This window comes from Pteropus medius, unplaced genomic scaffold, assembly GCF_902729225.1.
Source record: "Pteropus medius unplaced genomic scaffold, Ma_sr-lr_union100, whole genome shotgun sequence".
In the NCBI taxonomy this organism is placed as follows: domain Eukaryota; kingdom Metazoa; phylum Chordata; class Mammalia; order Chiroptera; family Pteropodidae; genus Pteropus; species Pteropus medius.
This window is the reverse complement of record NW_024349224.1, coordinates 3,569-28,279: the sequence shown is the minus strand read 5'-3', so window position 1 is coordinate 28,279 and position 24,711 is coordinate 3,569. Positions and strand designations below refer to the sequence as shown.

The 24,711-nt window shown below is 58.8% G+C and overlaps 1 protein-coding gene and 1 long non-coding RNA gene across 2 annotated transcripts; both read right to left on the bottom strand.

The window, feature by feature from the left end:
- Positions 1-545: 545 nt before the first annotated feature.
- Positions 546-2,436, bottom strand: LOC120617397 (uncharacterized). The gene is made up of 3 exons (XM_039881100.1): positions 2,415-2,436; positions 2,278-2,333; positions 546-1,534 (listed from the first exon to the last, which is right to left on the bottom strand). The coding sequence occupies exons 1-3, from the start codon at positions 2,434-2,436 to the stop codon at positions 629-631; spliced, it is 984 nt and encodes a 327-aa protein (XP_039737034.1). The 3' UTR covers positions 546-628.
- Positions 2,437-4,364: 1,928 nt separating this feature from the next.
- On the bottom strand, positions 4,365-22,736 carry LOC120617204 (uncharacterized). Its single transcript, XR_005656798.1, has 3 exons — positions 22,724-22,736; positions 21,970-21,971; positions 4,365-8,234 (listed from the first exon to the last, which is right to left on the bottom strand). It is a non-coding gene; the product is annotated as an uncharacterized LOC120617204 (long non-coding RNA).
- Between the last annotated feature and the right edge of the window lie 1,975 nt (positions 22,737-24,711).

Sequence of the window (24,711 nt, the reverse complement as noted above, 5' to 3'; positions counted from 1 at the left end):
ACTCTCCTTTTAACTCTCACGGTCCCGGTTTGTCGTCTGCTCCCCTCTTTCCCCTTCTCCTCTGGGTCACGAGCCTGAGTCGCAGGGGCCCGCAACTTCCTGCCGGATCGACAAGGCCCCAGCGTCCCCTCAGGCTGTCCCTAACTGTGACCCTCCAGAGGTGAAGCCCGGGGGCCTGGAAGCGCTGCCTCTGGGCAGGTCCTCCCGCTGGCGGGTGGCGCAGCGAGTCAGGGGCCTGCAGGCCGGTCAGCGGGGCCCCCTGGAGCGGGCCGCACCCCCAGCCTGGCCGGGCAAAGCTCGAAAAGGTAAATATGAGAAATACAACGGGAATTATGATAAACAGAAATAAAAAGGGCCCAAATCAGAAAGGTTTTGTGAAAAGAAAAACGGCTGGCAATAAAGCTGGAAACAGCAGTGCTCCAAGGCAATTTAGACTGCAAAACACAAACCATTAAGTTTGTGCATTATCTTTTAATTTAATCTTGAATGATTTATAATCCATCACGCAAGGATTCAACCATATCCAATTATTCTCTGCTGCTTGATTGACAAGAAAGGTGATTTATTAAGCTAATAAAAAGTGATGTGAGCTGAGCTCATATAAAAAATAACCAGCCGGACAAAGACTTTAAAGAGACATCGCCCATTTTTTTCCCGTGGAGAAGGGTTTTGTCACTTTCGCCCATTCAGCACTAGTCAAGTGGCAACTTAGGAGAGAGCGGCAGGTGCAATGGTGGCCGCCGCATGACATGGGCTTCGGCCGCCGCGGGTCTGTGAGGACGGAGTAAATACCGACACGGACGGAACAGGTCCGGAGCCCCTCAAGCTGCCCGAAACGTGGGCGCCCCCGAGGCCGGCCAGCGCGCAGCACCGTGCAGCGTGGGGTCCGCAGGAGGCAGGCGCCCCCGTGCCAGCCAGCGCCCCCGTCTTCCAGGGGGGACCCGCCTCTGCCTCCCAGGGCCCGCTGTGGGGACCCGATCTGCCGCCTGCAGCCGTGCCGCGGGGACGCGCGTGCGTGAATGACGGGGCAAGGCGCGCCCCGAAGTCGTCTCCTGTCATTGTTTACCGAATGCTGCCCCGGACTCTGGGGACGAGGCGGGTCTGCGAGGCGCGGTGGCGTGCGAGGCCTCCGCACACCACGGGACGCCCCTTTAACGTCCGAGATGCTGGCGTGTTCCAGCGAGCACAGCGCTTCGGGCCTAATGATGCGATCGAGCCGCCCGCGCTGCCGCGTCCTGCCATTTGCAACAGCCGCTGCGTCGCGTACTAAAGCCTTCTGGAACGGAGAGGAAACGAGAAAGTAAGAAGGCAGAATTCTGCATTTCCGAGGGGAGAGGGGCGAAAGGAGGAGGAGCCCGCTTCCCGCCCCGTGGAAAGGGGGGTGAAAGGCCGGGGCCCCCGCCTCGGACGCGCCGGACGCCGCCTGCCCGGCCCCTCTGGTCCTTCCGCCTGTTATTTCTGAGTCACACACGTTCCGGCCGAACACCCTCCGCTTGCCTGTCCTCTCGGCCGCAGCCACTGTCACCTGCCCGTACTAAGCGACCCAGAAGGGCCGGCACCTTCCGTCACCGGGAGCAGTGCCAGCGATTCGCAGAGAATGACAACAAAGAAAGGGCCCCGGGCGTTTGGATTTCGTCTCGGGGACTTTATTCTAGAGACAAAATTCTCTCGGGGGTTTTTTCACCTGTGGACAAAATCCAAACTGCTCTCCCTGTATCCGCTTTCCTCACCCCTCTGGGCACCCCCAGCCCCAGCCAGTGGCCCAGGAGGGGGACAAATGCCCAGCCCAAACCCACAGCCATCCCGGGGCAGCTGCTCCAGCCGACCCCGGACCACGGCGTGGCCCGCGTCGGGCACCCCCGAGGGCAGCAGCCGTCACGCCAGACGCAGGGAGCGGGAGAGCAGAGGGCTGGGGCCCCCGGCCTCGCCCGGCTGCCCAGGCCCTGCCAGGGCTCGGGACCTGCCTGCTGGTCCTTGGTCACACCCACCCTACTGGCCGAGCATGGCCAAGACCACAGAGGCCGGCGAAGGGAGCTCCCTCCCCGCTGAAATGAAAGACAAAGGAAGTCACCACGACACGTCATTAAGACGCACGAGCCAGGTGTGGGGACAGCAGAGGACACAGTGCAGGGCACAGCCTCGGGGGCAGCACGGCCCCTGCGGGGACAGCAGCGCGAGAGCGGGACCCCTGCTGCTGTCCCCAGCGCCTGCCTCTGCCCCGTGCTCCCAACAGTGACTTCTCATCCTTGGCTTTAAAAAAACTAAACAAAACCAAACCTTCCTTCTAGAAATCAGGCCTGAGCATCCGGGCTGCGGAGACCACAGAGTCCGGCCTCACTTACAAACTTCTCCTCCTGTCCCTCACCCGCCCAGGTCCCAGGGGGCGGGGGCTGTCTGGCGGGGGGCCCGGCCACGTCCACTAGCTGCTGTGTGCATGCCCGGCTGCAGAGCCTCCCTCTACCAAAATCAATTCAAAGATTCAAAACAATCTATCGGAGAGTTTTGCAGTTAGCTTTTAAACCACTTATAAAAGACAACACACAGGAAAAATTAACCCCTGTGGCTCTATTAGGAATAGTATAACAAATGTACATTTAAAAGATCTATAAACACATATTTATCTGCAAAATGTTCTTGCATAAAACTGTTATTGAAAAGGCTTTCATTTTATCTTTGTGTTATTGTAATTTTATTGAATTGCTTATTCATTCTTTGATATCGTATTTTAATGGCATTATAAATCTGTTTTATGTCTGATAGGGGCCTCATTGTAAACTGATGTAACAGATAATGTGGCAATTCTCCATAAAAATTCTAAACCAAAAATGCAGATCAGAACGCAAAGAAGCACTTTAATTCATTCTCGGTTTCTTTTCATTTTATTTTTTAATTATTTTTCATGTGCTGGTTGCCATCTGTTGATAAAGGACGGTTCTGTGAGACTCACTGTACCACACAATAGAAACTTTTTGTACAATTCTATTCATAAAACCGATAACAGTATAAAAGCATCACACTCCTTTAGACAGAGGATCATTAGCAAGTTCATTGTATAAACTGATTTAAATTAGTCACTTTTGGAACAAAATCCTTTTTTGTAAAATATCTTATTTTGGGTAATTTTTAGTATCATGAATAATAGAACAAAAAAATCCACTTTCTAAAATGTCTCCTATTATTTTTATCCCTTTATTAAAAACAATGAAAAACAATTATGATAAAAGATGGTATCAACATGCAGAGCAATTATGTCACAAACCCAACTGTGGCTCGGAAACTTCGCAGGAAGTTCATTCGGTGGAAGTCCCCTAACTTGCCGCCTGTAAGTGACAAACCCCCGTTACCGGAGGCTGCGGTAGCAGACGCCAGGCACCGGGCCGGGGTAGGGCTGCATGGCCTCTCCGGGGCCTCCCCGGGGGCCCCGGCCGTGGCCACCCCTGCCAGCCGGACGCCAAGGCTACACGCACCTATCAGGCTCGTGCGGGCTCCTCGATGGCCACGGGGGCCCGACGCCAGGGCAGCGAGCAGACCCGGAGACAGACCGTCCCGTTAAAAGTCACACAATCGTCCCCCTGAGGAAGGGGAAGAGGCGACGCAGGGAAGTGTGGCTCAGCAGCTGACAACTTAGCAACGCGGCAGAAACAAGCGAGCTGTGAATAGCAGCTCGGAGTCGGCCAAAAACGCGGAGGGCGCCCGCCAGGAGCGGCGACAACTTGTGTTTTGTTCTTTAAGAACATCGCACGTGAACCATTGTTTCCAATAAATACTTGAAGATGTCACTGGGAATTAAAATATTCGTGTATGTGGACACGTGTGAAAACCACCGAGCGAGACGAGCCGCCGCCCGCGTCGGGGGGAGGGCTGCAGCCCCCCGGGACTGTGTGGGGACAGCTCCACGGCCACGTCCCAGAGGCTGGAGACCCGCCCGGGGGAGGGGACGGGGTGAGGGTGACGCGGCTGGGCCCCGAGGAACCACATCTCGCCCGCGTGGCCCAGGGCCTCGCAGAGCCACCGCCGACGGGGCCGGCACCAGTGACCGCAGCAACGCGGACACCTCTCGCCCTCAAACACACCCGGCACCGGAATGGCGGCTGCAAAGTCCGCCGGGTCGGGCGGGAGGCGAGGGCTGTCACCAGGGACAGGAGCAAGGCCAGCGCCCGTGCGAGTGACGGGGTTTCCCACTAAATCCCCCTCGACCAGCACCCGGTTGTGCCGATGTGGCTCCGGGATGCAGCCGGGAGCTGGAAAGGCCCGCGGGGCCACGCCCAAGCGTTCCGTCCTGGGAGGTCTGACACGTGCGAAATCCACGTGACTCGGATGTCGGTTCTGTACTCTCGTGACGAACACACACCTCGGAACCTCGGACGGGGCCTGAGAGCCTCGGCCTCCCGCCGGGCAGGTCTCCACATGGGCTCGGGCTGGAGCCACACAGACGCTGCCAGCCACTCACGGCGCGGCCGCCAGTGCGTCCCGGGGGGCTTGGGCGGCCTCCTGTTCACTGCTCTGTGAGAGTCCATCGTGCCAACATCATTCAACTTTAAACAGACTGAAACGGGCCGGGCAAAGATGTCCTCAGAGGCGACGGCTGGCGTGACGGACCCGCGTGTGCTCTGCCCCCCACGGGGACCATCACGGCGGCTGCCCTGGGGTTGGGGGCTCCGTGATTCCCGGGCACCCCCGACTCGAGCCTCTGGGGATCGACAGACACACTGAGGACACGGGCAGGAGGCAGGTCCACGCCTCCCTGGCTCTCCGCACTGACCAAGAAGGGCAGGCTCGGCCACAGGCCTGGGAGCTCACGGGCGCTGTGGGGACTGTCCCTGCCTCTGGCCACAGGGTGTTAGGAAGTCCTGAGCCGCAGAACCCGAAGGCCATGTGAGATGCTGAGCGGGCAGCCAGACAGGCCACCTCGTAATGTGTCCCCAAAGAAGGGTCTGCCTCAAGACTTCCAGCTCATAGCTTAGCAGTGTCCCCGAACTGTCTTACACTGTCCCCCGCACAGCATGTACCAGGGCGTCGGCGTGGGAACAGGGACGGCAAGAACATACTAGCAAAACACAGGATTTCGCCTCCTCCGTCTCAGCCAACCTAAGCTCAGCAATCACCCTGTCACAGCCAGGTGACGACGGGCTGGACGGTGCAGGCCCGGCTCGGGGCTGACCCGTACACGGGAGGATGGGACGCCGCTGGCCAGCGCCACAGCCCAGCACCCCACGGCCTCACGCCACCGGCACAGCCCCACGGCTCAGCGCTGGGCGCTCCAGACCGGCTTGCTAAGCCTTTTATTCTCAGGCTGCCCACTCGGGGGCTGGACGCCGGTTGCCCGCACTAAGCCTGACCGGGCCTCAGGCTGCACCTGGAGCCGAGCGAAACGCCCTAGAGCCGGCTGCTGCGTAAAGCCGGCACCCGGCCCGGTCAGCTCTGGGCCTGAGCACCGGCCAGCGTCCAGGTCAGGGTGTCCTATGCACATGCGTCACCCGCCCGGCCGCCTGGGGAGGCAGTGGGGGACTGTGTGTGTGAGAGAGAGAGAGGGGCAGAGAAATGAGGCCAGGGGAAAAAGTGAGCACTTGATTTCGAATGAAGAGACGATGGATGAGAGAGGAAGGCCGGGGGACTAAGTGTCCGGTAGCCTTCCGCCTGGCCACGGGGTCTCCGGCACGGAAACGTCAGCGTCAGGGCCAAGGCTCGAGATGTCGTCTGCTGTTGAAAATGTGGGAAATAAAGAAAGGCACGTGGAAGGGAGGGCAAAGGGACGGGGAGGGGCCTGGGCTGCGAGGCAGAGAGGCCTTTCTCCTACGGGGACAGGCGCCGGGCTGGCCCGCCCGGCCCGCGGTCGCGCGCGGCTTCCGGGGGGCGCATGCCTCCCCCACGGACGGGCTGTGAACAGCTGTCCGCGGGCACAGGCGGAGCGCGCCCCGAGGGCTGGCCGCCCACGTCCCGGATGCCCAGGCACCGCCGCGGTGACCAATCCCGGGGGAGGCGGGTCGCAAGCCCACCTGCAGGTGCTCGGGGGCCTTTACTAGTCATTGACTTGGAGCGTCGTAAGAGTTAGAGAAAACTACTACGATTCAATGATGAGCTCCTGTAAGTAAGTTTAATTGCAAAAAAAATAAACAAATTTAACTCAGACATCGAGACACACGAGCTTGGCATTTAGGTAAAAAGAGAAACTCTGTCGACGCCCGTGCTTTGTACGTTTCCTTGACTGCTGCTGCGGCGTGTGCCTCGCCCTGCGAGGCTGAGTGTGGAGGGGCCTGCACCCGTGTCCCCCGCCCCAGGTGCTGCAGACTCCCCTGGGAGATCGCTCCGCCGGTCACGGGAGTGGCCGCAGCCAGCCCTTACTGTGGGCGTCAACGAGGCCTAGGGACCAGGACCAGAAGCCAGACAGGACATCACAACCCCATGGACGCAGGCGGACAGAGCCCCTCTGAAGCACACGGCTGAGGCGGGCTGCCGCCTCAGGGCACAGCCGAGGTCACTGCCAGACTCTGCTGTCACTGCTGGTTCAGGGGACCTGCGGGTTTCCCACAATTAAAAGCGGCTGTCTGCATTTTTATTTTTAATTTTGCAATTCGACTCTTCGGAATGAAGTCTCAAGTAGCAAGATTTTACCCCAAAATTAATCCCCCCGCCAACACTGGTGTCAAGACTAGAAAAGCTAACACAATTCATTTAAATTCCCTGCTCTCTCTGACACCAGCAAGAAGCAGAACGGCCCCACATTCGGACTCAGCTCGGGCACTGGGGCTGCTGCGGTCCATCCTGCGCCTTCAAACCCAGGCGGGGAGCAGAGGCCCAGGCCGGCCCGGGAGTGGGGTGCGGGCAGCAGGAGCTCCAGGCCGGACGCCCAGGGCCTCCACCACCCACCGCGTCTGGCTACGGGGACACACGACCGCCACGAAATCTGCCCCGACAGCAGTCTGCACTAACTCCCCGACACAGCGGGCCCTCTCCCTGCTCTGCCATTGTCCCCGAGACACGGGACAAGCCACCTCGGGGAGCCCGGGCGGCCTTGCTATGTGGGCCACGTCCGCAGGGGGCACAGCGCACGATCGCGGCGTCTCCCGGCACAGCGGTTCCGTGGAAGCACAATGGGTTTTGTTTTTCAATTCCATGAGTGGAAAGTGAAGAAACCATTTTCATATGAGCATATTTTTCTCCAAGGAACAGTTAGAAAAATGCTGATGTGGTGTCTCAATACATTTTACTACAATGCCATCAATTACATAAAAACACAATTAAGTCACTGTTTCAAAATCCTTAAATATTATTCAGTCAAAACCCAAAAGGGCATTTTCAGGGCTCCGCAGTCATTATCTGCGGAGCCGTGCGCGCCGCCGCCACCTCCGTGCGCGCCGCCGCCGCCTCCGCGCGCCGCCAGCACCCCGCGTCCTGGGCACCCCGGGTCCCGGGCCGCCCGCACGGCCAGCTGCAGCGGACGCAGGGCCATCTCCAGACCCGGCGGCCCCAGGCCTCCGGCCGCCGGCTGCGCCAGGGAAGGGCCACGTGGACCTGGGCTGGTCTCGCTCCAGCTCGGCCCGGTCTCCGCCCACCGGACGCGGCCATCAGCCCAGCCCGGCCTAAGGGTTCTCGGCACCAACGTCTGCCCTCCGGAAAGTTACGTAAAACCATGGGGCTCCCTACACCTTCACAGCCTTTTTTAGACTCAGCGGGGAGGAGGGCTGCTGACTGCGATGTCGCATCGCCTTCGCTGTGCCAGCCACCAGCGTCGCTGCGCACGCCCACGCCCCTGCGGGCGGGCCAAGGCGCGCAGGCCGCAGAACGGCTGGCAGGTACCCTTGTGCTACCTGCATACACCTCTCAGCTGACAATTCTGCTTTTAAGGCCGAACCCACAGGGATGTAAGAGGAGGGGTGTCACCGTGAGAAGCCGTACGCAGAAGGACGGTCACTGCGGCACTGCTCGAAGCCACCTGAGTGTCCATCCACAGGGAAGCTTGTCCACTGGCTAATATGTAACCCATAATGAGCACGAGGCAGCTCTACATGACGCGATACAGTGTCTAAGGACACAAGGAACAATATAACATACAAGATGGTCACTGAGATGTGCGCTCTGTCGCTGCTTTATTATGAAACCTGTAAAACATGCAGCAGAGTTCAGATAACTTCACCTGTGTACCTCCCCGCAAGGTGCTCCCGTTAATGCTGCTTTGCTCACCCTACGACATACGCGTCTGTCCGTCCATCCGCGTATCTTAACTGCCGGATGCGCTATCTGAGACGTGTTTCAGATCACACACAACGGCGAGGGGATCTGGGGACTCGTGATGTCGTTCTGTGGACGGACCCATTTGCCCCGAGGGAGGGGGACTCTCTCTCCTGGGGGTGCCCTTCCGTTCGTTTGGATTTGGTGTCATATTGTGCATGTAATATAATTTGGTGTTATATTTGGTGTATATCGTGTTTCTAATTTTTTACAAAAAGTAAAATACATATCGCTTTACTGTCAAACTTTTTCTGCTCTCTGCACCCCCTGCTTCGGGGGAGGCGCATGCGCGCCCGGAGGCCGTGTGCCACAGCGTGGGGGGCGCCTCTCGTGACACCATCCTCTAAGTCCCCGGCTGACGGCAGTGCGGCCGGCGTGGGCAGGTGTCCGAGGCGGCGGCGGGGCAAAGGGAACACCGGAGCCGGTAGGACGGCGCCCTCTGCGAGGCGGGGCGCGCGCGGCGCCCACGCAAACCCTGGCGATGCGGACGGCGCGCGAACCGCCCAGGGGGCAGCGTCCGCGTCCCCCGGGAGCCCGGGCCGGAGGGGCGGCCGTCCAGCACGCGCGCTGCCCCTGCCGACGCTGACTGCCAAGGCGCAGGCGGCCCGCTTCTGGAGACAAACAGCAAGCGAGTAAAAGGCCGTAAAAAACACATCATGATCGCGGTCATGGCGAACAGCACCGCAGGCGCGGCCGTTCAAGGAGAAATAAGCCGCCCTGAGCCACGCGGGTCCGCACCGCACCGTCCGCTCGCACGCGGGCTGTTCCGTACACGCCGCGCAGGTGTCTCCTCTTCCTGAGCATCTTCTGCATAACACGTCTGTCCCCACGTCGCTTTACTGCAGGAACCGGCACGTGCGCGTGACGGACAAAGCGTGAGCTAAGCGACCGCCCGTGTCCCATCGTCAGGCCTCCCTCACCTGCCGGCAGTAGCCTTTGGGGGCGTCAAGCTATGCGGGATTTCAGCCCCCCTCCCCGCCCCCACTGTTCCAGGGTCGCCTGGACCCCAAAGGCCTGCGGAGCCCACAAAACTCCCTTCTTCCCTGAGGCGCGGGCTCCGAGCGCCGCGGCCCGTGCGCTACTGCGCGTGCGCCCGGAGTGCGGCCCTCCACGGCGGTTTTAAACCCTAGGATCATACTCCACACCTCAGAGACAGTAAAATAAAATAATTGAGATAATTGAAAGCATGATGCGTTATATCAACACGTCGGGATAAATACCTTACTCTCCTACACATGGAAAAGATTTGGTAGCTAAAGAGAGAGAAAGAGTTGTAATTCGCTAGCATTCTGCTTATTCTGTTTGAAAACATACATGAGGCTAGTTTTTTCTAAAAATCCATCTGGTAAGAACGCGTGAAACTCTGATCCCAACCAGGTTTCACACATGTGCTGTACGTACACGCACACAGACATGCGCCAACACACACACACGCGTCCACCTGAGAAACCCATAAACAACGTGTGTGGAACGGAGCACGCATTTCACCTCAAGACAAAAGCAGCCCAGCAATTGATAGCATGTAGCTAAAAAATATCCTGCATATTAGCTAAACCTCCAAATTCCATACACAAAGCGAAACTAATTCTATGGGGGGTGGGGGAGAAATGGGAACATGCACCACTGTGTCCTCCTGTGTGTTCAATGCCTCCTTTTCTGCGGTTTACTTGGGCGGCGTCTCCAGCTGCCTCTGCAAACCGATCCGTCCGCTGTCAGATCACTAAGGCGTTTGACGAGATCATTTTGAACCTTTAGTTACCGAGAGATCAATAATTAAAGCATTCAGTTCGCACTTTGTTCTTGTGGGTGCCTGCCATTTATCTCTGTCCTCTGAAGGAGCTAATGGCATCATGGGCAAGACCTCAAGAATAATTAAGAAAAACGTTGCTATAAACTGTCAGAAGAAATACAACTTTCAGCCAGGACCCCAGCTAAAATCCGTTCGCACAGGCTCCACCCAGAACCCACACGGCCCGTGGCGGAGCGCCCGACTAGCCGGAGCGCGCTCAGCTCACCTCAGGGAAAGGCCAGCTGATGCCCCGTGCTGTTCCAAGGACTGCACGTGCTGGAAAGGCCCGGATGTCTGCAAACGCTGCCAACTGTGACACAGAGCGGGCCACAGCTGCCAGGGCGGGGGCCGGCTGGGGGACAGGCAGCACCAGGAGCCCTGCTTCAGGTGGCTCCCACCTGCGAGCTCGCCCCCCCTCCCGGCCACCCGTGCTTCTGGCCCACGTGCATCATGGGGTGGCACTAACAGAGGCTCCGAGTTCCTTCTTCGAGGAACCCGCTGTGCCGTAAGCAACGGCTCCATTTCCTTTAGCAGAAAGTGTCTTTCTCTGTGTCTATCTAATAGCAAATAAAAAAAGAGACTTTTTCTTTCTTCTCTGAGTAAGGGTCAGGCCCACTCGGTACAGAAGCCTCCAAACAGGAGACTGTGTTTTACATCGGTGACCATCAAGGACAACACCGTGCGTGTATGCAGCTGTCGCATTTAAGAATCATCTGGAACCACGGCAATGGGAGACAGTGCTGAAGAGGCGGCCTCTCGGATGAGCGGTGTGACAGATCTGAACATCTGGTCAGTCTCTCCGTCAGTGGCCCTCTGCGTGGCAGTGGTTTCCACCAGCGCTCGGCCACTTCGCCTGCGGGTCACCTGCCAGACGGCTTCCTGCGGGGGCCACATCAGCGCCCTCAGTGTCCGCTTACAAACTTCAAAGAGCCGCCTTTACCGTGGTAAATGTGCCTGCTTCACGGTTCCGATGCACACGGTCCTCGTCTTTGTGGACAAAGACCGCACTGAAAACGGGTGTCCCATTAATGACAGGGACGTGGGGACAGTGGGATTGGACGACACTCCCGACCTTTCAGGGGAGAACGTCGGAGGGACTGCTCTGTGGCCCGAGTCGTATGATTAATTCTTGGCTTGGTCACCTAAGCTCGGAGCGAGGAATAAGAGGCGCTGGTGATGTCTGACGGCTGAAGCGCAGGTGTCCAGCTGTCCCGTGTGTCCTGTGCCAGCGGAGCCGAGGCGTACATTTACAGCGTGTGACTGCGGTTACAGTGTTCCAGGACACAGCAAGGGACCAGGGTGACAGGGCAGCCCTCGCGATGGCCACACTCGGGTCTGCCTGCACGCACGCTTAATTCGGTCACGGGGAGACATGTCTGCCTTGGTCACAGTCTCGGCCCGCGCTTCACGCCGCTGGAACGGGTGAGCTGCATCTGACGACTTGCAGACCAATAGCAACAAAACGATCTCTAAAGACAGTGCTCATAAAGGGGCCCCCAGTCACAGTGACCCCTAGATGGCTTTAGACTTGTCACCTCCGGGTACCTGACGGTGAACGAGTCATGGTCCCTGGGTGGTTTGCTGGCCTCGGTAAAGGCTGGTGAGCGTCAAGGCTGCAAGTCCAAGGCGGACGGCGGGACGGCGCCAGGGCCCTGGGCACTGGGGTGGGGGGCTGGCCGGGCCCCCGCGGGGGGCCCCGCCCTCCTCGCTGGGCTCCACAGCACCCCCCTCCCCCGGCCCCGGTCGGAGAAGCCACAACGAAGGCCACAGTCCCTGTCTCGGTCCAATCAGCTTTGTCAGCTAAGAACGAGGAGCACATGCCAAAAATGTGTTGTTGTTTTCACATCAAGCACAAGCCACTCCTCATTCTAATAGAAAAAATGCGAGCAGAGACACAGCTAGGAAGAGGAACAAATGGAATCCCATTATGCGCGGCTTCCTGCAGCCCGGCCTCGGACGTGAGTAATCCCAAAACTGTAACATCAGCCTTTCTGCCTTCCTCACGCTGGGTCCCTCCTTCGTTTCCTTTCAAAGAGGGTCAAGATCTTTTTCTTTTTTCTTTTTTCTTTTTTTTTATTTCGTAAAAGCCTCTCTGTGATCTCTGAAAGGTTGGGTTCTCCCTGTAACAGCCAATCTTAAATGTGGGGGCAAAAAATAAAACTCACAAAAATCTCTCAGCAGCTGCTGTGAGGGGACCTCAGGCCCCTTGCCCGCCTCTCCTTCGGGGCTTCTGGAAAGCTCTGGGGGGCAGAGGCAGCTCTGGGGGAGCCGGCCCGCACGCCCAGGCTGGGAGCCGCAGGCCGTGCGCGTGCCGGGCGGAGGCTCGTGGGCCACAGCAGCCTGGCCTGGCCCTGCCCTGTCGCAGGCCACACCCGTCCCACGGTGACCCGTGCTCCGCGGCCCGGCTCCCTTTTCTCCTGTCCACCTCTAGCAGTGCGGGGGGGGGAGGGAAAACCAAACCAGGCCGCTGACGCGCTGTGTGGTCCACAGCCCTTGGGGATCAAAACATCAATGAGCCTCTCACAAGTAGCCAAGTTCCATCTAAATGAAGGGGAAAGTCTCGGACTCCCATGAGCAGGAGGCGGCCCAGGCGGGGGTCACGGGACCTCGTTTTCCCGCCGTTCCCGTTGGCAGAGACACAGCTCCGTCTGGAGAAGGTGGCCCGTGCCCCAGGGACCGGCACGCCCACCCTGCCCCAGGGCACAGAGGGGCACACTCGCCCGCAGGGCGTGCCCAGCTCGCTCGGCAGAGATGGAGCCTGGAGCCCCCCGTGCTTGGAGCGACCTCCAACAGAGAGGCCGAACCACCAAGGGGCCCCCCTCCCTGCGAGGGCCCAGCACAGACACCACCGGTGACCCACCCGTCTCGGACACCCCGGCTGAGCCCAGGCACCAGAGACACGAGCTCCCGCGGGAAACGCGGGGGGCCAGGCCCCACGCCCGGAGCTCACCTGTGCCGAGCCCAGCAGCCGTCCGGGAAGGGACTTCCACGGAGCAGTTTATTACCTATTTTTGGTGCACTGGCGAATTAAAAGGGGGCATTAATTTCCTTCCACAGCTTGCAACAGCTGATTTATCATTTTCTGTCTTTGTCACCGATACTTCACGTCTGTCGTGAACTGTCTTTTAAAATTAATCTGCATTCAGGCAGGCACCAAATCATCGTGGGAACCACGGGCCCCGGAGACAGGGCTGAGACGGTGCGGGGCCCTCGCCTGCCGCTGTGCCGGCCAGACCGAGGGAAGATGCACTTTCTGGAAGTGCCACAGGCGCTCGGGGAGGAGAAGCCGCGGCCAGGGAGCTGGCAGCCGCAGCCAAGTGCTCTGGGCACTGCATGCCACCAAGGGCCACCGCCGGAGCTGTCCACTCGAGCCGTGACAGTCCACTGGTGTCTGGAGAATGTCCACTGTGCACCCCGTGCCGGAGCACGTGGCGCCTGGGCCAGGTGGGGAGGCTGCTTCGAGGACCAGGCCCGAGGCCCTGCCATGCCTGCGTCCCTGGCCACGGACACGGCACCCAAAAGGGTGCCACACCAAGCCTGCTCCCTGCCGTCCTCACGGCCCCCACCGGAGCTGGGTGTCCAAACACAAAAGTCGCCATTCACGACACGTGCACAGGGGCTGCAGGATGGTAACCCCTCCCCACCCCCGCCACAACCAGACCCATGGTCGTGCCCCAAACCTGGGGTGCAAACAGCGCTCAGCCCCCTGGCTTACCCCCACCCCCTGCTGTCAGTGAGGTGCTGGCCTCCCCGCCTCCTGACAACAGATCGTCCTAAACCTCATCACCCCGTCTGGACTGCCATGGTGTGCTCGGGATCCAATGACAGAGGCCCAGGCCGGGGAGCCGCGGCCACGGGCTCCGCCACAGTCCCAGTGACCCAGAGTGCGGTGCCGCTGGGTCACACGAACCCCGCTGACCGCTCATCCCCACGGACCTGGCCGCAGGGCTGCTGGGCGGCAGGTTCCGAGAGCGGACGGCGACTCTCGCAGACCTTCGTCCTCGTGGGGGCTACGCGAGCCCACGTTTGGGGTGATGGTGCCAGGCGCCCATGATCGGGGTGAGCTGGGTTGCCACGCTGAGGCCAGCAGCCATGCTGGGGAGCCGGTGGCAACAACAAAGTGTGCACAAAGCCGTCACCGTCACCCGTCCTCAGCGGGGCGCGGTCTCCGGTTAGAGGACGGACTTCTCCTGTGAGGGACAGTGCACGCGGACGTGAGGTGCAGCTGAGAAGGAGCCAGAACCGCAACGAGACGGGCTCACAGCCACCGGAGAGCCGGGACCGGGCCTCACACAGGCTGCCGGAGGCCCCCTCACCCCTCCCGCCCACCCACAGAGCCAGGATGGTGGTGTCCCCACCCCTGCATCCGGGGGCGCTAGGGCGGGGAGGCAGCCCGCCACCCCGCCACCCCGCACGAACACCGCCAGGTGGCCTGGGGCCCAGGCAGAGCAGCGACCAGTGGGCCCAGCAGCTCCCGCTCCGGGGGGGTCCACGTTAATCCGCCCAGTGTCCTGGCCACGAACACGCGGCAGACAGAACCTCTGCTGGTCTCCCAGTCGGGGCCCCGGCCGCGGGGCGGCCTTGCGGACTCAGGAGCAGACGGTGCATCCCGGCGAGGGGGATGCCCAGGGAGCCGGCCTGCGGCCGCCTCCGATCCTCACCCTCAGCAGCCCGTTCCTGGCCCCCGCAGCCCTGCTGCCCACCTCGGCCAGGTTCCCGCACCGACGCGCGTTAAGTGCTCGTCTGTGGAAGTGAAAATCGTTCCGGCGAACGCGTCAGGCAGTGCGAGGCGCCCTCCGTGGGGAAACGAGCTCTTCGCCTCCACAGTGACACGGCGACCCCCGCCCCGGCCTCCCACCTCCATCGGGAGCCGGATCGGACGCAGCGAGCCAGCCCGCCACGCGGCCCGGTTCTCAGAACCGAGGCCTGGCCGCCGCCGTGGTCCCCGTCCTTGGCCCCGCGGACGGGGGCGTCCCCTCCTCACCGTCGCATGCTGGCCAACACCGGGCCGGAGGGCGCCGCTGTCCCGGGCCCTGGGCGGAGCCGGGCAGGGAGCGAGACGCGGCCTCGCGGAAGCCACCGGGACCCCGTCCTCCTCCGCCCCGCAGGCAGCCTCGCCCCTTCCCACGTGCCTCCTTAGGCCAAGGACTGGGGACCACCGTATCTCGGGTGACTGAGGTCCTGCAAGGGCTCCAAATGTCCCGACCTACAGGCAGCCACGGGGCCGACCTGTGTTCTTCACGCCCGCCATGTGGCCAGCAGGGTGAGGACCGAGCTCGCTGAGTCTACAGCGGCCGAATTGGGAAGACCCCAAATGCCGTCTGGTCCCGTCCCTGGCCGCAGGCACGCACGTCTCTTCGATAGAGCGCTCCGACCCCAAGCTGGCATGGCGTCAGCGCGGCCGAGCCAGGACGCACGACCCGGACGCGACGGCTGTCCCCTGGCACACACCCCTTGGGACACTCAAGACCCAGGGTTATTCCCGCTGCCACGTGTCACGGAAGCAGCAATCCGGGACAGAGATGCTGACATCCTGGCCCAGGTGTGCACTCACAGAACCGAGCTGGAGACGGAGCGGCCCGCCCGGCCCTCCCTCCCGCAAACACGGTCTCTCGTTTCTTGGGTGTCATTTAGGTCGATGCCGGGGTGACCTGGATGGAGAAGAGGAAGCGGGGCACCCCAACCACGCACGGACGTCTCCGGGGGCGAGGGCGTTCGCTTGGTTTCGTGGCCCCTTCTAGGGGGAGGACACGTCAGTCTGATCCCACTTGTGCTTGCCGCGGGGTTTGCGCGTGAGTTCCAGCCCTGCCGTGGCGTCCGTGGCCTTGGCCTGGCCCTTCCCGGTGTCAGGCAGCGAGTCCCATCCACCACTAGCGGGAAAGGGGGAGCCAGGCCGAACCTCACAGGGGCGGCAGGGCCCCCAGCCCCTCGGGCTCCCCGAGGCGTCTCGCTGAAGCGCCCAGCCCCGCGGGGCGCCCACGGCCTCACTGGCCTTCCTGTGGCACGGCCCCCGCAGGCCGCACAGAGGCACTGCCTGGGGTCACGTGGAACCTCAGTGACAGCTACACCATCAGGGAAACCCCTGTTGGACCCAAGGGCTCCGGAGGGGACACTCGAGGACCCGAGGGCTCCGGAGGGGACACTCGAGGACCTGAAGTCAAAGTTGCCCACGTCCCGGAGGCCAAGATCGGACTGCGAGCTCCGCCAGCCACCTGCTCAGGCGGCCACTGCAAGGGATCCAGCCGGCCAGGCGGGGGGCCCCATCTCTTCCTCTCCCCTACGGGGCTCCTGGCACAGAACGGAGAGGGCGGCATCACACCTGAGGTGTGCTGGGGACTCCCCTGGGACACATGGCCCCGAGCCCCCAGCACCCCGGTCCCCACCGCCCCGAGCACCCTGAGGGGCGCAGCTCCCAGCATCCCGACCAGAGAGGGGTGGCTTTCTCCCCCCTCCCGAATTCTAATATTCAGGCCTTTTTCCCTCCTGCTAATTTTAGAAGTCCTGCTATTCTTTGGGAAGAGAATGGTGTGAAAATCAAGCATAGTATCCAAAAATAAAAGAGTGGATCTGTTTCAGGGCTTGTAGCATATTTAACTGAAAACCGACTCCAGATCTGCCGCTTCCTATCCAGTCTTTAATACGGTTTCCAATTCCTCCGGCATATTTTAGCTTCAGAAAAGGCGAGGACGAACTTCCCGATCTATGAATACTTCTGAGACTGAAATGGGCACCCAAAACGATCTCCAGGTTGTAACTGAGGGGTCTCTTCGGAAAGCACTGCCGGGGGTGTGCCATGGGGCCACACGGGTGGACTGCGGGGCTCCCCTCGGGCCCCGGAGCCTGTGCCCAGGCAGGTGGAGTAACACGGCGCTCTGTCCGCGGCCCCTGGAGGTGGAGAGCGAGACTTTTCAAGCCTCCTGCCCTCGACTAAAAAAGCAAATTCTCGTAACCTGAGGAATTCAGTCCTTCCAGGACCCCCACACCATGGAAGGGCTTGGGGTCCAGGCGGGCAGGCCTCTGCCGCTCCCGGAGTCCGAGGCTCTCCCGCGTGAGGGCCGGGGACAGGGCACGGGCGCGGGGCTGCCGTGGCCACCCGGAGACCCCAGCCTGCACCTCCTCCAGCCAGGGCAGCCACAGATTTGTGACAGGAAGTTAGAACTCTGTGTCAAGCCCTTCGTGCAAACAATAAATATTACTTCTGCTCAGAATCGGACTTTTCTCCGGCATCGTCTTTGAATGTTGAACCTTTTTCAATTAATTAAAACTATGCGCTGCAGAGTGCATATTTTATCAGCCCTCAGCTGCTCAAGTGTCTAGAAAAGACCAGGCAGTTTTTCTTTCTTTCTTTCTTTCTATTTTTTTTTTTTTCCAGGCAACCCAGAGCAAGTACTTGCAAGGGTCATATCTTTTTAATTATCTTTTCTCTCTTTGATTAATTATTCCGTCTGACAATAGCGTGTTTCTAATGCTATTCACCTGCCTTTGATGATTGACAACTTCTCTGTCTGATTCAGAGCAAACAGCTGCTGCCACAATCTCCTAGCAACCGGGGTGTGATGGATGAGCCCCCAAGATGGATGGCTGCAATAAATCATGTCTCCAGCCATAAAACCGAGAAGAGAGGATAAGAAGAAGAGCGAACAAAAAACAAAACAAGGTTCTTCCCGTGAGCGCACTCAGCTCCTCACCAATTACACCTGAGATGGACTTTGCACCGTTAATAGCAAAGTTTTTCTAATCAGGAAAAGCGGGACGGTGCCGTTTGTATCAAAGGTGTTTACAACGGTCTCTGCAGACTGGCGCTTGTCCTCTAGTCCCCCGCGACGCGCCCCAAGTGCAAGGGCGAAGGAACTAAGTTTTGCTGTCGTCCACGAAGTCTCGGCGAGACACGGTACCGTCTTTTTACAGTCGGACGCAATTCCGGGCACCGACAAAGGACATAAATCGGATCCTACCCGGTTTGGGGCAGCAGCTGGGCCACACCGAGTGAACCCTAAGTCAGCTCGTGTGCAAAGGGTCAGGCTGTCACACTCCACGCGCACACGCACACACGCACGCGCCAGGCGGCCTGGCTTGGGGGCGGGTGGGGGGATGGTTGGAGAAGCCTCCCCTCCGCCTTCACTTGTCAGGGAAAAGTTTGTTTGAGAAGCAGCAAATGCGAACATTCGGCCATTCTCTAAGTTCCGGATTCTCACTCCTTCAGATAAAAAAAAATTAGCCCGGTCTAACTTCCTGTCCATCATCTTTTAAAATGAATGTCCACACTGTAAGTCAACAAGAAACCCTGAGTTTAGTCGGCAGACCCAGATAGTCACGCACGTGACAGACGCCTGACGATTAAGTCTGCACGACGGGCAGAGCGGGGCCGGAAGCCAGCAGCTCCTGCCTTTCGTGTCCCCACGGGGGATCCAGGCCGCAAGGCCACTCCAGCGGGGGAGGCAGCCGGGGCCCCATGGGAGCGGCCTGCGTCCCTGAGCGCTTCCAGTGGGTGGGGGTGTCCTAGGGCGGAGCTCAAGGTGATGGGCCAGCGGGGCCTGGACACGGCTGTCCACATCGGTCCTGGCAGGGCCCGCTGGGCTGCAGAGGGGACAGAGGCCACTGGGAGCGGGAGCAGAAAGCCACAGGACATCGTTTCATACCTGAAACCTCCCAAGGCTGGAAGCCCGCGTCTCTCACCCTCAGCCCGCCACCAAGCCGGCCACGTGCTCCGGATAGTTCCACTGTGCTGGGCTCCTCGGGCACTGAGTTTTTAAGCTCATCACAGAGTTTTAAAAGATCAGGCAAGGGTCCTGGCTTTGCAAACCATGGCTGTTTGTGTTAATGCTTCGTACGTGATGGCCTCTGATGGGGGGCGAGGGACGGGGAGAGGGTGCCAGCCAGCTCCAGCGTCAATCACAGACCCTTCATTTTCCCTGCCCCCCATCTAGGAGGCCGCATTGTAAATGAGAAGCTGCGGCCGGCCAGCGGCAATGAGAACCCAAGGCCAATCGATGGAAACACGCACACGTGCGCACATGCGCACACACACGCGCACGCACACGCATTACCTGCAACAGCCACTGCTACATACACATGCCACACGCACATAAGGCATTGCCACTGGCGATACGTGATAGCACACGCATTTCCATTGTCACACACGCCATTACGCATGCCTGCGCATTGACGCACATGCACACACGCCATTATCATGCGCACACTGCGTAGGCATTACGCACACGCGATACGCGACACATATAAGCATCTTGTACCTGCATACATGCCGCATTATGCCGTGCGCCTGCAGCACGCGGCGCATTAATGCCATAATAATGCCGTCGCGCACACACATACGCGCGGCATCATTACGCACACACGCGATACGCTATTACGCACATGGTGATATAAAGAGCCATCAGCATCATCGCGTACGCTGCTGACGCCTGGTCTTTCATATGTATCACACCAGATGTGCATTAACGCGGATCGCGCAGTAATGCGCAAAATATTACCTGGTTACACACGCGATAATACATGCATTACGGTGCTTATATTCTGCCCTGCCCCAGTTTGGCCAGCTCTCAAGTTACAGGTTTACACGGCACGTCTAAATAATATTCAAAATGATGAACGGTGCCCGATGCCCGGCATCCGCCATCCATCTTTTTTAGGGAACATCCATCTTCGATAACGTGTGTTTGAGTCATGGGAAGCCAGGAGCCCTGAGATTCGCCCGCGGTGCCCCTCACGGCCCAGGGCGCCCTGACAGTCCCTGCCAGCCCCGGGCTGTGTCGCTGTGTCGTGTTCTGTCATTTTCCACTAAAGGCGCGGGAAGGGGGCGGTGGGCGCCGAGCAGCGCCGGGCCGGCCTTCCGCCCTCTGCTCTCGCCAGATCGGCAGCGTGCTCCCGGCCAGCCAGCACGCTGGCAGGAGGACACCGCGTCGCACGCGCCGGGCTCCCCTCCCCCTCCCCCGTCTGGCCGGGGCCCATGTGATAAATGACATGTGTCATTCTGTCAGGAGGGGAGGGTGGGTCAGTGATGGACGACTCCGCTGAAAAGGAAGTCGACGCTTTGGCACGATGCGCTCGTCCCCGCCAGGATCCGCTCAGGACTCTGAAATGAGTCCTCCGGTGCTTCCAGTGCACACTCGGGGCGGGCTGACGGGAGGCCCGGGAGAGCGCACTGCACCCTCCCCTGCCCCTCCCAGGGCCAAAAAAAAAAACACACAACCACAACACGCAGAGGCTCTGCCACCGGTCACCTGCGCAAGGCCACGCGCGCCCCGGGCCCCGGCGGCCACGCGCCCCGGGTCGTTAAAAAGGTGACTTGGGATGAGAGAAAAAGGAAAGGAACGATGTGGACTAAGGTTAGTCCTGTTATTTATTTATTTTTTTAATGGCAAAGGGCTGACACAAAAGCAAGATAAAAATTAGCATGTTTGAAGTAATCGTCCCGCAGCTTGACATCTGCATAGTAAATTTTAAAGGGAAAAAATGTGTCAGACAGCCGAGCCGCTGCGCCCTGCCCCCTTTCATTAGCTCACTGCCAGGGAGGTACCGCTGAACCTCATTACGGCGGGAGGATTTATGAAGCTGAACCCAATGGCAAAGAAAAGGCATCTGTCAATAATTGTAGGGAGCTGCACTCACAGCTTTGAAATCTCATTAGGTATGCAGTTATCAGGCATAAAGATCAAAAACATTACTCAACTCCGACAGAATCTTATGGAGAAGCATTAATTAGCAACAGGCCTAGAGTACAAAAAAAAAAAAACACACAGACTTCCTCTCACACCTGCCCAGCCCACAAACCTAAAGCAACACTCCCCCTCCCGCCCGAAAAAAAATAATTCCCAGCATCTGAGGCTGATCAAGAACATGAAACGAGAGACACAGAAAGGCGGCGAGGGAGGGGAGGGCGGGGAAAACGCAGCCGAGAAACGCTTGGCGGCGAGGAGAGAAAAGGAAGGAGCTGTCAAAGTTGAGAAGGATGTCAGCGCCGGCCCCGCTCACGGGGCCCACAGAGTTCCCGGACCTTCCATCATCCGGCCATCGCACCAGCCGGGAGACGCCGCAGGAGAGCCGCGGCCCCAGCCCAGGCTGCCGCTGCCCTCACCTGGCAGGCGGGGAGGCCCGGACCAGGCCCTCGCTGCCCCGCCGGCCCCTGCGCCAGGCCCGCCCGCCCCGGGGCCCGGGCCCCCGGCAGCGTGTCCACCCGCGGCCCGCCTCGCCCACGCGTTTACCCCCGTTTTATGTCTGCGTGTCGCCGATCCATGTTCTTTGTCACTTAAAACACGCTGAAAAATAAAATAGAGACGTGGACCATTCGCATCCGACCGTCGGGCCGACTCCGGGCCACGAGGCCCCAGGACCTCTACAGCTGGGACAGACCCAGGTGCACGCGGGAGAAAAGTACCGCCTGAGCTTCCTGTCCCAACACCTCCTCCGCCTTCCGCGGCCGCACCGGCCAAGGACACAGGACACGGGCCCGGGGACACCCCACGAGGGCCGTGCGCCTGGAGTCTCAGGCAAACTCCTCTTATGTCCTGTGGCGGCCTGGGTCCTGGGGAGGCGACCGAGGCTTGGGGCGGGGGTCCCAAATATCACTCAGGGTTCTGTGTGTGTCACAGGCAACATCGGCCGACTCCCAGGTGTGCCCTGTGACACCCGGGCACGCCCCCGGCTCCCCCAGGACAGGGGCAGGAGCCTGGCGAGGAAGCACGTCCTCCGTGCCGATCTCCCCGACTGCACCGTTACGGGAAGGTGGCTCTCTCTGGCTCCCCGTGAGCACGTGCTGGCGGGCCCCGTCCCTCGCCCTGCCTCTGGCTCACACACACTCACGCACACACACGCCACTTCCCATGACCGCTCGCCACGATCCCAAACCCGCTGTCAGTCTCCAGCCCGCTGCCGCCTGGCCGCAGCCCCCTTCTCAAGCGTTCACCTCCCTCATCCACAGAAGCAGTGGTCACCGCTTCCTAATTAGCCACATCCTTAAGGAAAAGGTCATTAAGATTCCTGGGCAACCAGCTTGGACACCCCGCCAAGCCAAGGCCCACCCTTCCCGAGGAACGAGCGTCCTCTGGAAATATCAATGAACACGGCTCGAATTGTCACCTACGGCCAAAAATAGTGACGCACACTTGTCGGCAAACCAGGCTTGACAGAGGGTTTCGGCAGCGGTGTGACAATAAGGTGTTTATATTTTTTATGTGCTTACCATATTACCTTTATTATGTGTAACATCAAAGTGATTATGGCAATTACATCTAACAGAATTAATTACAGAACTCCCCATCACCCAGGATACATAATGCATTAGAGGTAAGCCCACGGAAGCAGGCGTCCTGACGCAGGCACTATTGTTGGCGTGTGCTCCCCGCAGCGAGGCCCCCCGGCGGCAGGAAGAGGGCCGTGCGGGCAGCGCGGGGGCTTCGGTAGGGAAGGGGGCGCGTTCTCCCCAGATGAAGCGACGCTTTTGCCTAACTACGCATGGGCACGACTGGACAGATGAGAGCAATGTAATTTTTAGGCATAAATCTTTAAAAGGTGCTGGTTCTACCACACAAAGAGAGAAGCACATGGGCACAAGACTTGCAAGTCTTTACGTATGCAAAATAAATTCACTCAAGGCTTCATTAATATTAATTTAAATTCAAAACCCATTTACATTAAATTGTTCATTAAAAATTGCCTATTTTATGCAACATGCATTTCTCAAAGAACTCAGAGGAAACTGAATACGGAGAACTAGATTTAATGATGGAGATGGAAAATCAAAAGTAAATGAATCTGAGTCATTTCACGTATATTACCAAACGGGCCTCTGGTCTTCATTAGGGTGGGTTCCAGTTTGGGGAACAAACAAGCTTCGGAGTGTTTTGCTTTCTGCTACTAGCGACTTGCAAACATGACCTTCTGGTCTACCACAGGGCGGGAAGAACACGAGAAGTGGGTGGCGTGGACAGGGCGGCCGACCCGAAACTGGGCTTGGGGGGGAAGGCAGGCTGCGCCCTAGCCCCCCACCCGGACACGGCACTGACCGTGGGGCCTGCTTCCCGGGCCGTGCGCACGCCAGCGCCCGCCCGCGCCCAGCTTGCTCCAGAATCGTCTCCGTCCCCAGCACTCCGCGCCCTGCGACCCTGTACTCCCGAGGCAAGGGGGCCGGGGGCAGGAGGACAGGTCCCCGGGCTTTGGGGCCTTCCCCCTCAAAGACAGTCTGAACGCACCCCGTTTCCCCAACAGCTACTGTGAAAGAAGAAAACACAGCCACAGTGAACAGCGTGTGTCCTGACAGTGTGCGTTAATCATTCATCACGAAGCCCAAAGTGGCCGACACCGCTGCGCGAGAGCCTCACCCTGCACGTCCGAGAGGGTCAGGTGAGGAGCCGGTCGAGAAGTCCAGGTAACGCAACCTTTGGAGAAATGCTCCCCCACCCAGTGCATCTCCTGGGCTATTCTTGTTGAAATACTAAAATAATTTATAGAATTGAAAGTAATTAAACCCAAGAAGATAAGTGCTGATCAAATCAAGTGTATGTGCTCGAAACGTCTTCTTTTTTAAATGGGGCTTATAAAATATTCAATATTTGGTCAAGGACACGATGTAATCTTTGCGGTACAAAACCCTCGACCCTGAGTCTGACAGTCGCCCAGGTCCGTGGTCACGAGCAGACTCTGTTCTCACAGGCTTTTTTCCCACTTCCAAGAATGCAGAGTGTGGTTCTAGTCACAAACAGCAACCCGGATTTTTACATCCATGTCTGCCACAAATGCTTACAAATGGTGAAAATCGGAGCACGCTAACAAGTCTATATATCCATTCCTTACGACTCAGGTAGAAATTCCAGCAGGGGAGAAAAAAAAAAAACAAACCCATATTCATAGCCACTGTTTGGTAGGATTTAAAAAATTAATTTAATGACTATCTGCAAATACTGGAAACTAGAATTAATCTGTCTGGATTTTTTTAAAGGCTCACAGACATTTAAATGCATGTATCAGGACACTTTATCAACCTAACATAAAATTGTCATCTTATCTTATTATATGACTATTTTATGCATGTGTCAAAGAATTTAAAAATGACTGCCTGTCTATTGAGTCTAATTACAACTGCACATTATCTGTCTAGATGTACCAGTCCATATCATTGTCACCGAACACAATATATTGTATTCACCTTTCATTTTTAACTTCAGGCAGAGAAACCACAATTTGGAGCATAACTAAAACACACACACACACACACGCACACACACGCATGCACACGCGCGCACTAACACCTGAGCGGCCCGCTAAGTGCCAGCCCTGTCCCCTGCTGTGCTCCTTCTCTCCAGGGGCTGAAGGGAGATGCCACAGGGGCGTTACAAAATGGCTTGGGGACAGCCCGGCTGTCTCACTACGCTGACACAGACGGGGAGACACACACCCCGGTTTTCTGTTTTGCTTTGTTTTGTTTTAACTACAAGACCCAAGCTATTCGTGTAGTGCGTCCGGTGGCAGCGGGGATCACAGCAGGCGGCAGGGGGCCGCAGCGGGAGGGCTGTGACCTGCTCACGCTGCCTGCCGGCTTCCACGTGGCCGTGGTGCACCAGGACCAGGGACCTGACCCTCCCTCTGCTTCCGCCTGAATCCCAGCCCTCGTCAGCACACCGGGGACGGGGGAGATGCAGGCAAAATCCTGGCACCGGGCCGTCCCGGACCTGGCCGAA